Below are 16,498 nucleotides of genomic sequence, written 5' to 3'. Positions count from 1 at the left end.
ATTATTAATTAATTTTAATTATACATCATGCAAGATACATTAATATTATATATATTAATTATATAATATAATATTAATCATATTGATAATTTCTATAACTATTATTCAATATATTTAGGGGCCGTTTACCAAACATTTACCCGGCAAGTACTTGCCGGTAAAATTTAACACTATTATTTACTTACTGAGTAAGATTTTAGTTTAACAAAACGACATCGTATGCAACAATTTACCCGGTAAGCGCTTATTGTGGTAAAAGTTGTCGTCTTCACTTATTAGGTACGACTTTTGGTTCTTGTCTCACTCTTACCAGGTAAGATTATTGGTCCTTACCATATTCATCCGGTAAGGTAATGTTACTTGGTAAGCGCTTACCCCAATAAGCGTTTGGTAAACGACATCTTAATTATCACAAAGTAAAAATAAATTTTTAAAAAATATTTATGTAAGTTACATAAAATTATTTATTTTGTTTTATAGACAATAAAAACACGTTAAATGATTTTAATTATTTAATTAAATTATTAATTATATATTTTGAAAAATTATGAATTAATTAGAAAATGTGAGATTGACACTCTTATGTTTATTCATGTTATATATAATAGTTTTTTTTCTAAATTTTGTTTAACAAATCCAAAATATTTAATAATCAATTTGAAATTCTTTTAATCAACGTGTTATATTTATTTATTTTTTATCATCTTTTTGGTATTAATTAACGCATTATATTTTTAGAGATTTGTTTTAATCATATTATGAAATATTTTAATTGATTAATCATATTAGAGTTTTGAAGGCTTTGAAACTAAATAAAGAGTTTAAGACAATGATAAATTTTGTGAAGAAAATTGAGTGTGTACGCAAAGGCTAAAACAACGTAGGAATTAAGAGAAAAACAGTCAAATATAAACTCAACAGTAAAGACAGGGGTGAAAGAAAAAGAATTCTAACGATTTAAGAACACCACATATAAATTCATAAGTAACACACAAGGGACGATCCTAAACTAGAGAGCCAAGAGCCTTCATGTATCCATCAACACTGCATATTATGTGGTGATCGAAACTCAATTTAAGAAAAAATGTAAAAGCCTCAACCCGAGAGGAAGTGTGATCTGTCTGAAAACTCGGGATCACATTTATATTTATAATGCCCCGTCCAACACTGTAAATTACGATTTGGAGGACACTAACATCAGATGAAAGCACGTCATTAAGTCAAGACTTTCATTATGTGTATATATAAGTGATATAATAGATATTTAAACTACATTTGTTATTATAGGTACTGTAATAATCACAACTCTTGTTAAGAAAAAAAAAATGTATCATTTGCATTCGTTTTGCACAAAAAATTTACCAATTGGTTGGTTTTTATTTCAACAATGACTACATATTTTAAAGCTCCATCACACTTTTATATATCAATCATCTTCTTCCAAACCATCATCTTTTTATGAATGTGAGATGATGAAAGTCAATTTTATTTCATATTTGAGGAACACTCAAACCTCATGTTGTAAAATCATCATCCTTGGTTTCACTCTTATATTTTTGTATAACTTTTACCATTTGGTTGGTTTTGATTCCAACCATGATTATAGATTTCAAAGAGGGTCATCCAAATAAAATAACTTTATGAGGCAAACCTCATATTTGACACAAAGACATCCAATCCACCTTTCACTTTGTTCAAATCTTTCAACTTTTCACCAATATGGGACAACAAAAATTCAACCACAATTCACCATTTAAGAATACTCAATTTTCATGATGCAACCTCAATACCCAATGTTTTCCTTTTATATAAACATAATAAAGATATAAAGATAAAGATTAGTAACCTACCTAGTCTCACCGTCTACCCCTCCCTAGGGGTGAGCAGCGGAATCGGGTACCCGTTTGCGGAACCGGAACCGCCTTGGAACCGCCGGTTCCGGAACCGGAACCGATATGAGTGGTTCCGGTTCCGGTTCCTAAAATACGGAACCGATTGAGAACGGTTCCGGTTCTCAGTTTTTCGGAACCGTTACTCGCCGGGTACCGGGAACCGGCGGTTGTTTTTCAATAAAAAAATAATTGATTTTTTTCAATACCAAATTTATATTAAGTTACATCTTCAAATGACGCGGTCATCTTCATTTTTCATCTACTTTCTAGCTCTACTAAACTACAGTTCGTAGTATGTAATCGTTAAGTTTTGAACATTTACAATTATAGTATATAATCGTTAAACTTTGAAYATTTTAATTAGTCTATTATGGTTTGTAATCGTTAAAACAATATTTGTAACCATTATTCCGTATAATTTGTATTCTTGTTTATTTAATTTAGTGTTTTGGCAATATTTTATTTTTATTTCTAAATAACAAAATTTTAATATTTTAGGAAGCTGGTACCCGGAACCGGAACCGGTTCCCGGCAGTTCCGGTTCCAAAAATTCAAAAAACCGCTCTAACCGGTTCCGGTTCCAATATCTCAAGAACCGCCGGTTCCGGTTCCGGTTCCTGTCAAGAAGGGCGGGTACCCGCCTATGCTCACCCCTACCCCTCCCCTTATTAGCCGCAATTACTAGTACATACAAATACACCGTTACTATAATCCTTTACCCATAAGTGTCGATATCTAAAAACATATTCTTAAAAAGGTCTAAAGTCCTTGTGTTCAGGCTCAATTGTTCATCTCCTAAATTTAATCGTTGGAGATCGAAAATCACAACCTAAAGCCATAATTAATTAAAAAAATAAATACCCCTATTTATGAATATAAAATTATTAATATTTGAAATATAAACAAAAAGTCACTCATTAAGACTATTGAAAAAGTGCATTTATCCTCTTCAATTTTGATCGAGTTGTAAACATCAAAACCAAATTGATTTTATTGTTTTTATTTTCTTTTGTCTCCTACTCTTATTTTTCCTTAAATTACATATCAATCTCCATTTGGCACCTTTGTATTATTCTCATTAAATATTTTGTAATTATTATTTTATCGGTTTAAAAAAAATAAAGTAATTGTATCGAAAAGTAACATATTTTAGTTTATTATTTAAGAATTTATTTTTAAAAACTTTATTTTATTGTTTATGACGAGACATCTCAAACAATAAATACTGAATATTGTTTTTTCAATTTTGTGTTGCATTTTGTTCTCAAGTTATAGAGCGGTTCTATGATTACATTAAATACATAGTATGTTATCATAATTACAGTAACGACATAATAGAGTTACCAAAATTAAGCTTTTTTAAAAATAGGTTCATCAAAATAAAAACCATAAATGACGAAAACATAGAAGCATTGCAATTTTTGTAGTAGGACAAATGTCACTATTTTATGACATGCTGCTAACAATTAAATGGTGAAAGTCCAGTAGCCGAAAGCATCATTAGTTTATGTTGTCTCAGGTTAATGGAAAGAGAATTTTGTGATTATATAGACTGATTTTAAGTGTGGTGACTGGTAAAGGATTTGTAACAACTCGTCTTAGATGAATAGAAAGTGAGATTTTTCAACTTCATACACAAGAGAAAATGCACCTTTTCCATTGTAATATATATATATATATATATNTATTATTAATCATATCAATTATTTTTATAATTATTATTTAATATATATAGTTATCAAAATACAAATATAACAATTATAATAATGTTTATATAAGTTACATAAAAAGTAAAACCATACTTATTTTGTTTCATAGATAAAAAAATTATGTTAAATGATTTTTAAATATGAGTCTTTGGCCTCCTAGGAGGTCAAGGGTTCAAACCTCATCAAATGTGAGAAGGGTGTGTGAGTTTATTTGTTCTATTTGGTGTATATAAATTTTATATGCTTTAACATGAAAAACACTAAAACCATAAATACCTTAATTAAAAAAGGACGCGGCACTATTTAAAAAAAGACATTCAATAAAAGACTTGACGACAATTTTTTTGGGTAAATGAATTTGGTTACGGTACATCGGAAATGAAAGAGTTGTATACGTATAAGCTTTGACTCGAGTTGATATTTCAAATGATATGTATTTTGATTTAAAACTCTGATCGAAGACAAAATAGAAAATGTCATCGTAATTATTTCACGTTCACTAACTTCATTAATAATTAATTATATCAAAAGTAGTCCATGATTTTTTTAAATTTATTATTTTTCGATCCAAAATCACAATCAAACCTAACTCTTTTTTTTTTGGGGTCAAGATTTCACCCGACAACCTGCTTCTTATTTTTATGCTCAATTTGATCTCACTTGTCGGAATCAACAATTTTATATTTTCATTAATTGCAATTTTTCTTCGGGACAAGATTTTGCTCTGCAACCTAATCCTTATATATCTCTATGCTTAATCTGACCTCACTTGTCCAAATCATTTATTTCGTTGGATGCATTTTTTAGAAGGTTTGCAGAGGCAGAACACAAACAGGCTGAATCAGCAATAGTTGAGGTGTTCAAAAGAATTTTATACTTAAAACTTTAATGGACTAGAGATGTTTCACTCTATCGAAAGAAAAAGGCGAGGAGTCAAGGACCGTATGACCATCTGCCCTGGAAGTTTGAAAAGTGTTCTAGAATTAACCTTCTTTTTATAACGTTTAAAATAATGGAAAGGAGAAAGGAGGTGTTGCTGTAAAGGGGAAAAGGAGTGAGCATGCGATCTCAAGTTGAGGGTCTGAACGAGATGTATTTATACTATATTATAAAGCATTTGACAAAAACTCTTAAAAACCATTTTTTATGCACGAAGTACTGTTTATTGATTCATATTAATTAAAGTTTAAGATTATAAGTAAATTGTGCATAAATACAACTTATTGAAGCTGCATATTTAAATTCGTGTAATTAACTGTAAATAAACATAATCAGATCTCATTTTAAATATAAAAAATCTAAAATATAATTAGGATAATCATAGATATCTAACAGAATATTAGTTATTATTTTTTTAAATTATATTATTAAACCTAAATTAAATTTCTTTGTCACTAACCCTAAATTAAATTATAATTTAAAAAATTTAATTAAAAAAATTACACTAAAACACAAAAAATTTTAAAAATATTAATTTGATACTGATATCGATATTTTTTTAAAAAAATTTATGATATTTTTAGATTTATATTTTATTCAAAAATAAAAACATTATCAATTTCTCAAAACCACATAAAATCATATCATATCGACATAAAAAAGGAATAAAACGAAACACTGAAATCAAGATGTGTCTTGATGCATTGCACGAGTTCCCTTCTATTATATAATAATGTTTATAAAATATTATGTTACTTTTTATAAGAAAATTAATTACAATGATAAAAAATTAAAACGTCCTTAAGTTAACGATTCGAATTTAACGAAATTAGTTTAAGGGATGAAAAACGAAAGAAAAATGAGAACCATTTATGACTAAGAAACGATTTTGAAAGACTAGGGACTAAAATCGGTATGATCAACAAACCACAAGGACTTAAATGGTAGTTTAATATCTATACAGTATTTGACAAAAACTCTTAAAAACCATTTTTTATGCATGAAGTACTGTTTATAGATGCATGTTACTTAAAATTCAAGATTACAAGTAAATTGTGTACAAATATAAGTTATTAAAGCTATATGTTTGAATTTATATAACTAAACGAGGATTAAATCTAAAATATTTTAATAATTGCATTGGGATTTGTAGATTTCAAATTTAATTTTCTAACCTGAAACCCTTCTTTCTCCCATAAATAGACAAACCGAGTAGCCTCCGTGATCTACACACACAAAAATGGTGGATTTCATCACTTTCATGTATGCTTCCCCTTTCTTCATCCTACTCTTCTTTCTGGGTAAATCCCACTACTTTACTCGACTTTCCACCAAGAAAAACCTACCGCCATCACCACCAAGGCTGCCGGTGATCGGCAACCTCCACCAGATCGGTCCACTCCTCCACCGCGATCTTGCATCTTTATCCCAACGCCATGGTGGTCCACTCATGCTCCTCCACTTGGGCTCCGTCCCAACCCTGGTGGTCTCATCGGCGGACGCCGCCAGAGAAATACTGAAGACCAAAGATCTCGTGTTTGCCAACCGACCTGACGTCCGAATGTGGCGGAGACTCCTCTACGACAACAGAGAAGTATCGGTGGCACCTTATGGTGAGTACTGGAGGCAGGTTAAGAGTATCATGGTTCTCCATCTGTTGAGCAACAAAAGGGTGGAATCCTGTAATGAGGTGAGGGAGGAAGAAATGGCGATTGTTGTTGAGAAAATCAAGAAATCACGTGAGCATGGGGAGGCGGTGGATTTGAGTGATTTGTTCTTGACGTTCACGAATGATGTGGTGTGTATGGTGACGTTTGGGAGGAAGTACAGTGAAGGGGAGAGAGGTCGGAGGTTCAAGAAGATGTTGGGGGAGTTTTTTGCTGTTTTGGGTGGTTTTGATTTGGAGGATCTTCTTCCTCGGTTTGCATGGGTGGCTCGACTTAGTGGGTTCGACGCTAGGGTGGAGAAGGTGGCGAGAGAACTGGACGAATTCTTAGAGGGTGTGGTGGAGGAGCGGCTGAAGAAACAGGCGGAGGGTGGTGGTGGTGGTGGTGGTGGCGGTGGTGGTAGAGAAGACTTTGTTGATATATTGTTGAAGATCCAAAAGGATGATAGCGTAGGAGTACCACTGGAGAGAATCGCCATTAAAGCACTCCTCTTGGTAATTAACTAGCTTTCCTTTGCACTTTGATCGATGATATTTGCAAAAACTCTTTTAAAAACCATAAGTGTGGTGATTATTGGTTTGAACTTGATTTCAAAATTCAAAAGTGTTAGGAGGTCCTAGGTTCAAATTTAAGGAGAACAAAAATCTTCTTGTGGCCATGGAGATTCAAATACGGTTACTCCGGACTACCTGCAAAGCAGGTGATCGTCCTATGATTAATCAGCTCGCATAGCGAATTGGATATTTAGATTAATAAAAAAACTCTTTTAAAATTAATTTTAAATAATAAAGTTTTTTTTTAAATTAATGATAGCTTTTTATATTGAATTACCACGTTGTTCGATTTTTTTAAATAATTAAATCATTGGATTTTTTTAAATATTATTTTAATCCAAAAAAAATCACGTGTATCATTTATCTGACGTTAATTACTGACGAATTTAACAGCGAGAGTTTTTTAGATAAAAGTTACATGTGTTGATTGCTACCTAACGACGGACATATAGAATTTAATGAATGGCTAGATTATATTTTTCTTGTTAACTGATCATTGTTTTGATAGGATGCTTATACTGCTGGAACAGACACAACAGCAACTGTGATAGAATGGGCATTTACAAAACTTTTGAAACATCCGAAGGTTTTGAAGAGAACCCAGGATGAAGTCAGGACAGTTCTCAAGGGTAAGCAACAAATAAGCCAAGATGATATCAACAACATGAAGTACTTGAAAGCCGTGCTTAAAGAAACTCTTCGACTTCATCCCCCAATCCCAACCCTCGTTCCTCGAATTTCCAGCCAAGATGTTAATATCATGGGCTACGACGTTGAAAAAGGAACAAGGGTTATCATTAATGCATGGGCCATTGCGAGAGACCCTAAAGTGTGGGATGAACCCGACGAGTTTCGACCAGAGAGATTCTTGGATTGTTCTATTGATTTCAAAGGGTTTGATTTTAATTTAATCCCATTTGGTGCCGGAAGGAGGGGTTGTCCTGGAATTACATTTGCAATGACGACAAACGAGAATATATTGGCTAATCTTCTGCATAAGTTCGACTGGGAGTTGCCGAATGGAGGTAAGGCAGAAGATCTAGACATGAATGAACGACATGGCCTTACGATTCGCAAAAGAACTCCTCTTTTAGCCGTTGCGACACCTTTCCCTTCATAACTCATGTACGTCCCAAGTAAACGGTGTTAAAATTACGTAACGCATAGTTAAGCATTTCAATATATCAATAAGTAACTAGGTACGAGTGTACGATCTTTTCAAAAAGTCTATTTAATACAAGAATGCTTGTAGCATTTGCTTATCAGATAATTTAGTAATATGATTGTATAAAGTGAAAATCATGTAGTGATTTGTTATATGCGAATCATCCTTTAACGACAGATTTTTTAAGGAAAAATTTGTAGGCAAAAGTCTTTCACTTAACTGTATTTTTTATTTTAAATGATTAAGTCCTTAAACTATTTTTTAATTAAAAATTCATTAAACTTTCTTATTTTAAATAATTAACTTCCTAAACAATTCTTTACATTAGTTGCTCCTCCTCCTTCTATAGCACCACCGCCATCGGTCCCTATCCATCACGTGTCCCTCTTCCTCCTTTTTCTCTACCACCACCGCCACCGGCGTTTATCCGTCGTATTGCCCCTCCTCCTTCTACAGTACCACCTCTCTTTTTTTTTTCCAGCACCACCGCCACCGGCCTCCATCCATCGTGGGGCCCTCCTCCTTCTACTTACTAAAGCTTTTGGGTTCGAAACGACTCGTAACTGTCGGATCCAATTACTTCCTCTTTAACAGCACCATCGACTTCAGAGTAAGGATTACGACAATAAAGAAATAGTGAAACAAAAAGAAGATGTGGACCACCAAACTGGACCCCTTAACTCATCTTCTCCGACGACCTATTAACCCATTCCGGTGAGGAACAAGTTTGAAATGGACCACCGGATTTCTGAAGAAGATGTCAAAACCCTAGGTTAAGATCTCTAAATTCAAAACCCCAAATCCATGATAGAAGAATTGCAGGGGAGTGGAGAGATTTTCTTCAAGGGTTTTCGGTAGGGACGATGACAGTGGAGGAGACGAGGAAATTAAAAGGATTATTTGGTTTTAGATTACAAATCCACGTCATTTTGACACCTCATCAAATAATATTAAGAGGTGAATCTCTCAATCGTTAAGAAATGAATTTTATTTAGTAAAAAAAAGATCGTCTCTTAATTCTTAATAATTTTAAAATCTTCTGAATGATTTTGTATCATGAATCTCCCTTAACCATTAAGAGCCTATTTCATTGTACACAATTACTAAACAATTATATTTCATTTTGTATTATATCATAAAAGCTTATTAATTATTCTGACCATTTAATTATTTTATACTAAACCATCCAGTAATCGTCAAACAACCCCTAAATTATAATAACACGTCAGTTTTTGCAGGTAATCAAGTCATCGAGTTCTAAGACCCTAAAATGAAGCAGGAATCAACTTAAAAGTTTTTTAATTCATTTTAATACAATTTATCTTATTATTAAATATTATAAATATATATGAATTATTTTTAAAGTTGTATTTTCTATTGTTATGATTATTTATTTAATCTTATAATTATAAAAGTATGAAATATAATTATTAAAAATACTTCATAAGTTTTATGATATTTAATAATATAAAATTAAGTTAAAAAATATTCAATATTGAGCTCATTTTACATGTATTGATGAAACGATTGTAATTTATAAAATAAGAAAACATATTTTTTTATGTATTTTAATTAATATACAAATATGTGTGTTAATATAATAAATGTGTAAAATAAAAATGAAAAAATAAGGGATATAAAATAAACTAGATAACTAATTATAAAGATGTAAACTGTAAAAATAGCATACTCAATTTTACACCCTTCTAATAATTGTCTAATTTATATTATATTCTTTACTTTTTTATTTTACACATTTATTATATTAACATATATAATCGTATATTATCTAAAATATAAAAAAAATATTTTTTTATATAAATTACATCATTATAAACATCTCATCAATATGTTCAGAATGAAACAAATATTGAAATTTTAGGGTTTGATCTTATATTATTAAATATCATAAATACGTACGGATTATTTTTAATATTTACATTTTCAACCCTTATGGTTAGTTATTTAATGTATTATTAATTTTTTTTCCATATAACGCGTTTGTTATATTAACACACATAATCTGTAAGGGCAAATTGCTTGAAAAAGTAACGTACTTTAATTTGATTCCTATTTTGGGTAACGTACTTTCAAAACTTTTATTTTGGTACCTAAGATGTAAAGTTTTAAACATTTAAGTACCCGGGTAACCCGGTGAAGACTAATTTTAGACAAAAAAAAAGGACTAATTTTAGATTAAAAAAAATTCACGTCACTGACCACGTCAGCAAATAATATCGAGTTGAATACCACATCACTCGCCAAATCAACATGATAATCGGTTAATATTTCAACCAATTACCCGAGTACTTAAATGTTTAAAACTTTACATTTTAGGTACCAAAATGAAAGTTTTGAAAGTACTTTATCTAAAATAGGAATCAAGTTAAAGTACGTTACTTTTTTTACGCAATTTGCCCAATCTGTAACAATAAGAGTATACAATGTAACTACTAAAAATAATTTGTAAACTTTATAATATTTAATAATATAAGACTAAATTCTAAAATATTCAATATTGAACTCATTATGACCGTACTGACGGGATGATTATAATGGTATAATTTGTAAAAAAAGAAACGTGTTTTTTTCCTGTATTTTTGTTAATATATGAGTATATGTCTTAATATAATAAATGTGTAAAACGAAAAATGAAACAGTAAAAGATATAAAGTAAATTAAATAATTAAATATAAGGGTGTCAAATGTAATTTATTTTAAATTGAAAGCTTTAGGTAGGAACCAACCTTTCTACTTAAAGTTTAAGTGTAAATTTTGGCTATTTAATGAATGTTTTTTAACGTAGCTAAAAAGTGAAATCAATTTTTATTTATGTAAATTTTCCAAAAATATTTTCTTTTAAAAAAATTTACTTGACATATAAATATATTATATTGATTATACTTTTTGAATTATTCATTAATATAATGATATTAAAAAAATTATAGATCACAATTTATCTCGCTAACATCTTAAATAGAAATTTAAAATATATGTATTTTTTTGAACAAAATAAAATAAGAATTGTCACTTTTTTTATAATAAAATAGTTATCTCGAAAATAATATATCATATTTATTTAAAACATATATTTATTCTATAATAGAATTTAAATGCAATTTAATAAAAAAATTCAAAAAAAGTTACATTTTTTTAATCGTAGTAATGAAAAATGAAAATAATAATTGGAAGTCATCAAAATGATGTGTCATCCACATCAACTCATTGGAACCAAATAAACAAAAAAACTATAGTAAAGGGTGTAACCAGTTTAAAAAGTAACATGTTACTCATTGTTGTAATAGGTAAAATTTTCAAAGTATGATGTCGTGATAAAAAATAATTTAATTTTTTTGATTAACCTAGATATCTACCCGCTAAGCGAGCCGACTAATCCCAGGGCGACCAATTGCTTCACAGATACCCGGAGTCACCACATTTGAACCTCCGTGGCCACAAGAGGATTTTTATTCCTTCTTGGATTTGAACATGAGACCTGTAGGTACTTTTGACATTTGGAGCAAATTTAAGAATATATTATTGTAATAAAAACATAAAAGCAAAATATTATAATACAAAATTTAATGCATTTAACCGAAATTAGAGATGGCCAAATGGGCCGGCCCGACGGAGGCTCGAGAGTGGGACCGACCCGACCCGGAACCAATTGGGATCGGTATGTCACCGCTAGTTAATATCTGTTATGTTTTCATCAAAAAACAAGCCCCCTTCTGGTCCTGCCCGAGATTTTAATTTTATTTAATATAGGACCAATTTAGGCCCGATCCGAGACAAGGACCGGGACCGGATCTCATAACTGGGCCTCATACACCTTAATCAGGTCTTCATATTTGAGTTGGGACCTGGACCGGGAACGGGATCACTTTGTTCAGTATGTTGGGACCGGGACTAATTTGGGCCCGGCCTGGTACCTGATTTTGGCCATGTCTAACCCAAATCATATATCCCTAAATGACCCAATGACCCGTCATATGCTCGTTCTGATTTCTGACCTAATAAGTTTTACAGCCCAAAGCCCATGATGACGGATGGCCCATTTGTATCCCTCTTCGTAACTCTGTATATATTCATTCATCGATATCATCGTCTCCTTCGTTCTCTTTTGCCCCTGTGCAACGCCTCCTTATCCTCGCTTCACAAATCCAACAATGGCTTCTGCGGCAAAACCCATATCAATGGCAAACACTTGCTTAATATCATCATCTCCGGCCATCTTCCCCGTCAAATCCCACCAACAAATCTCCTTACCTCTAAAACCCATCAAACTCCACCTCTCCGCTTCTTTCACATCCCTTTACGCTTCATCGCCATCCTTCTCTCTACGAAGAAAACCCAATTCACGAACCATTATAACCTTCATTTCGGCCCAACAAGAAGAAGAAAACACACTGGTTCTCGAAGAAGATCAAGAATTGAGATGGGAAAACGAAACTCCGGCCGCCGGTGTATCCGATTGGGAAGGGGATGCGATCGGAGACGCTGGTACCGGAGGGGAGGAGGAGTATTCTGAGCCGCCGGAAGATGCGAAGATTTTCGTGGGGAATTTGCCTTATGATGTTGACAGTGAGAAATTGGCTCATCTTTTCGAGAAAGCCGGTGTTGTTGAGATTTCCGAGGTAAGTTGTTGAATTAATATGGCTTCCTTTTTGGATTTTAAATGGAAATCATATGTGGTTGTTTTGGTGGTGTCTTAGGTTATTTATAACCGGGAGACTGATCAAAGTCGAGGTTTTGGGTTTGTGACGATGAGTAGTGTTGAAGAAGCAGAGAAGGCTGTTGATATGTTCAGTCGATATGTAAGTTTACAGATTTATGGTCTCTATGCTTGTTTGTTATCTAAAGGGCTTAATGCAATTGTTAGTTTCTTAATTGATCCGGGTTGTTTATCATGCGCTTATCGAATAAGCCGTTTTCCGGTGATCGGTCATAAATGCTTTAACAACAATCCATATTGATGTTTGTAAATGTTATCGGTAAGTGATAATGATTACATTACATGGGTAAATGTTTGAAAAACGGTCCATTTAATGCTTTTTCATCCTATAATGATTTTAAAATCTTTTAAATGATATTGTATTTTGAACCTAAATGATATTGTATTTTGAACTTAATTTCATTGTATACAATTACCAAACAATTATATTTTATTTTATACTATATCATAAGAGACTATTAATCATTCTGACCATTTAATAATTCTGCACAAAACCATTCAACAATGTTTTTCATTCTATAATGTCCAATGAAGGGAGACAAAACCTTTTTCTACCGGAGTACCCTCTCCAACCGGACGCCATATTTTTAGTGATATAGAACCATTCAACCGGCAAAATGGGATGCCAATTTGAGTAAATTGTGTGTTTAGTCCCTGTGATCTGTTAAGCATTGCAGTTTTAGTCCTTTATGATTTATAATTTTTTTACTGTTTTGGTCCAATTAATCAGGGGACGAAAATCACAATTTATAAACCAGAGGGATGAAAATCGTAATTTAGTCTATTTTTTGTTTTCTATTTAAATTGTAATTAGTTTAAAATTAGTGTAATAAAAAGTAAAATAATTATTATTTGAATCGTTATTATAAAAACAAATGTATTATAAAAAGATACCAAAGTTGGCCAAATAGGTTTAAAATATTATAACTGAGTTTTTGTATTTGAAACAGGAACTGGGAGGGAGGTTTTTGACTGTGAACAAGGCTGCTCCAAGGGGATCAAAGCCAGAGCGCACCGAGCAGCCGACCGGCCCTTCGTACACAATGTATGTCGGGAACATACCATGGGACATGGACGATGGCCGCCTTGAACAGGTTTTTAGTGAACATGGTAAGGTGGTGAATGCAAGAATTATTTACGATCGCGAAAGTGGTCGATCGCGTGGTTTCGGCTTCGTGTCAATGTCCTCCCAGAGCGAAATGAATGATGCTATCGAAAATCTTGATGGACAGGTACGCTTTCTTGATGGATTTACCATCTAACCCCCGAAGCCTGCGTTCTTTAATAACTCGTGTTTTTGGTTGCAGAGCTTTGGCGGGAGAGCGATCAGAGTGAACGTGGCTGAGGAAAGACGGAAGCGTGGTGCCTATTGATTGCAAGTTTCGGGAACGATATTTATGGGTGTTTTTTGCCAGTTATAAATTGATTGATAGTTCTTGTTAGGACATTTGATAAGGTGCTAATCAAAGCGTATATTTTGAATTAGTTTTTGCTTGGGGTATCTTGTTGGAACTTGATCGTTTTGGCGATCGCTTTATTTTTTAAAATCGGATCAAGACCTCTCATAATCGCTCTTTTATGGTCTCCAATCCATTCAGTCATCGAGCAGATGCAGGCAGACACATGTTCACAATCAACCCAGTATAGTCTTGTACATAACAGATCATAAACAAAAAACCATTTACAATGTCGAGACCTTTATGTGTACAAATGTGGTCATCGAGGGAAGTGCAACTTGGAAACTTATCGTTAACAGCCCTGATCAAACTGTGCCGCGTCAGTAACCTCGCAACTGGGCTTCCCTACTTGTGAGAGGAACATAACGTACAGATGTTTCAGTACGCACAGTCACGGAACCATCCTCGTTCTTATCCACAACTTTGAGTTCCTGAAATATGTTCCCAACCGGGATAACCAGCCTTCCCCCTGGTTTCAACTGATCAACAAGTGGTTTTGGAATTTCTGGTGATGCTGCCCCAACATGAATAGCGTCATAAGGTGCAAACTCCGGCCACCCTTCTCTCCCATCTGTCATCATATGCATAAATAACTTGATAGGCATTTGGAACCTACTCATATATAAGGTGTGACCAAACGGAACGAGACCAATATATCCCATTCAGAGATGATTTGGTGCACATGACAATCATAAACAACAAAGTGGCATAACTCACCACCAACATGCAAGGCAAGAGATCCATCTTTGAGCAATGGAGCAGCTGCACTTTTTTCAACATTCTTAATGGACACTGCAACCAACTCTGGAATATGCTCCACGCCGATTGCATGACCTTGCGGTCCAACCATAAGTGCGAAGCATGCGGTCAAGTACCCAGTTCCTACAAAGGTTTAACAAGGCAACAATCAGAGAGAAGAATCTAACCACATTCGTTCATCGTCCAACAAATTGATCAATCCATATAAAACCAACTCGATTACTTGATTGGTATTACAGTCTGTTGGAGTAGTATCCAAGCTCCCTTTTGGTCGCAGTTTTCAGCTTTCATTCTCGTGTATTTCAGGAAGTAGTGAAGTAGAGGCGCTAATGATTAACATATTGGGTGATTCAGGAAGAAAATTACTAAACTGCATGAGATTTGCATCATTCCCGCCGACGTTCATAGGAACCCTAAACAAAGCTGAAGGCTATAATTAATAGGACCCAAGTGTAGGAAGAGGTACTTGGCAAACTGGAGAAATGAGATTTCATCCTCCTCTTTTCCAGATCCTTATCTACATGATAGTCACAGCTTCATGACTAATATGTCCCAAGACTACTGTATTTTTTCCTACTCTCTGATGCTTTAATTTTGTACTTGACCAGATTTGATGTTTATCAACTTAAATTCAACGCTAAAAAAGTCAAGGTTTTGTTCCTATGATCCTCAAACTAATACCAAGTAGGCAAGTAATGACTTTAATAAGGGTCGTGCTTTCATAAAATAAGTTTTATTGTTTATCCAACTATCCGCAAGATCCAAACACATACATCAACGATAGGGATAGAACATAACACAGGGAATTACATGATTATCCTTATGTTTCTCTGGATTACCAACAACATATTGGATTCCAAACCTATGAATTAATTTTTTTTTTTAACACATTCAGATAACCAGTGAGTAATCTATTCCTCATCAACTTGATGTTAATTTCTTATTTTCCTAAAAAATTCTCAAATCAATTTTCCATGAATTCAACCCCTAGTTACCATGTACTTGATTATCTAGGGTTCATTGTAAACCAAACCACACTAACCCAGTATATACCACTCATAGGTGGGGTCAAGCGTGGAAATTATGCAGAGCTAACCTCTACTCCATATAGTAGAGTGGTTGTCCTGAAGACCCCTGGATCTAGGGTTCAATTGCGACTTGGAAAATAACAAGGATCACTATTTCAAAAGCTCAATAGGTTCCCTTCAAGGATCCTACCTGGAAAATAATTTTGTCTAAAGAACCTCTGTAAACCTCCATACAGCTTTCCTGTGCGCTACTACTACTTCGTATCTATCATTTGGTGTCAGATCAAGACACTTACAAATGCAACAGAATGACAGCCCACAATGAAGTGCATACTTAACTTCATGCGTCATCTCACCAACTCGGATGCCATCATAGAGTGACAATCAATTGAACCTTCTTTAGGGCACCGACCACCTATGAACTAAAACCGTACAAGAATTCAGATCCACACTTTGTACCTCTAGAAATCATAGGCTTGCATCATATACATATAACCATGTTGGAGTTTTTGAATTTCAAAAAATAAGGCTGATTATGTAGATGGGCTTGACACGTGTGTTTACCTAGTCTTTAGCTTTTTACCTAGTCTTTA

At 33.2% G+C, this 16,498-nt stretch overlaps 3 protein-coding genes across 4 annotated transcripts in view; 2 read left to right on the top strand and 1 right to left on the bottom strand.

Annotated features, from left to right (window-relative positions):
• Positions 1-5,780: 5,780 nt before the first annotated feature.
• On the top strand, positions 5,781-8,079 carry LOC112509189 (cytochrome P450 71A1-like). Its single transcript, XM_025114044.1, has 2 exons — positions 5,781-6,701; positions 7,270-8,079. The coding sequence occupies exons 1-2, from the start codon at positions 5,781-5,783 to the stop codon at positions 7,879-7,881; spliced, it is 1,533 nt and encodes a 510-aa protein (XP_024969812.1). The 3' UTR covers positions 7,882-8,079.
• A 3,971-nt stretch (positions 8,080-12,050) lies between these two features.
• On the top strand, positions 12,051-14,224 carry LOC112510419 (28 kDa ribonucleoprotein, chloroplastic-like). The gene is made up of 4 exons (XM_025115829.1): positions 12,051-12,563; positions 12,642-12,743; positions 13,612-13,893; positions 13,969-14,224. The coding sequence occupies exons 1-4, from the start codon at positions 12,096-12,098 to the stop codon at positions 14,032-14,034; spliced, it is 918 nt and encodes a 305-aa protein (XP_024971597.1). The 5' UTR covers positions 12,051-12,095; the 3' UTR covers positions 14,035-14,224.
• LOC112510420 (protein-L-isoaspartate O-methyltransferase 1-like) overlaps positions 14,199-16,498 on the bottom strand; it is an 8,860-nt gene continuing 6,560 nt past the window's right edge. For both annotated transcript variants that reach the window (XM_025115830.1, XM_025115831.1), the window contains exons 3-4: positions 14,836-15,000; positions 14,199-14,689 (exon numbers count right to left, since the gene is read on the bottom strand). In XM_025115830.1, the coding sequence (XP_024971598.1) occupies positions 14,439-14,689; positions 14,836-15,000 (416 nt within the window). In that variant the 3' untranslated portion in view covers positions 14,199-14,438. The remainder of the gene's footprint in view (positions 14,690-14,835; positions 15,001-16,498) is intronic.

The sequence above is a fragment of the Cynara cardunculus genome, assembly GCF_001531365.2.
Source record: "Cynara cardunculus var. scolymus isolate 2C chromosome LG 3, CcrdV1, whole genome shotgun sequence".
Lineage (NCBI taxonomy): Eukaryota > Viridiplantae > Streptophyta > Magnoliopsida > Asterales > Asteraceae > Cynara > Cynara cardunculus.
The sequence above is the reverse complement of the archived record's forward strand: the minus strand, read 5'-3'. Positions and strand labels throughout refer to the sequence as shown.

What these genes read in the sequence shown, in the direction of transcription:
- LOC112510419 (XM_025115829.1), top strand. Translation starts at nt 12,096, where the DNA reads ATGGCTTCTGCGGCAAAACCCATATCAATGGCAAACACTTGCTTAATA. An exon ending in GTGTTGTTGAGATTTCCGAG is followed by an intron (nt 12,564 to 12,641) that starts GTAAGTTGTTGA and finishes GTGGTGTCTTAG; the next exon opens with GTTATTTATAACCGGGAGAC. An exon ending in TCGAAAATCTTGATGGACAG is followed by an intron (nt 13,894 to 13,968) that starts GTACGCTTTCTT and finishes TTTTGGTTGCAG; the next exon opens with AGCTTTGGCGGGAGAGCGAT.
- LOC112509189 (XM_025114044.1), top strand. Translation starts at nt 5,781, where the DNA reads ATGGTGGATTTCATCACTTTCATGTATGCTTCCCCTTTCTTCATCCTA. An exon ending in CCATTAAAGCACTCCTCTTG is followed by an intron (nt 6,702 to 7,269) that starts GTAATTAACTAG and finishes TTGTTTTGATAG; the next exon opens with GATGCTTATACTGCTGGAAC.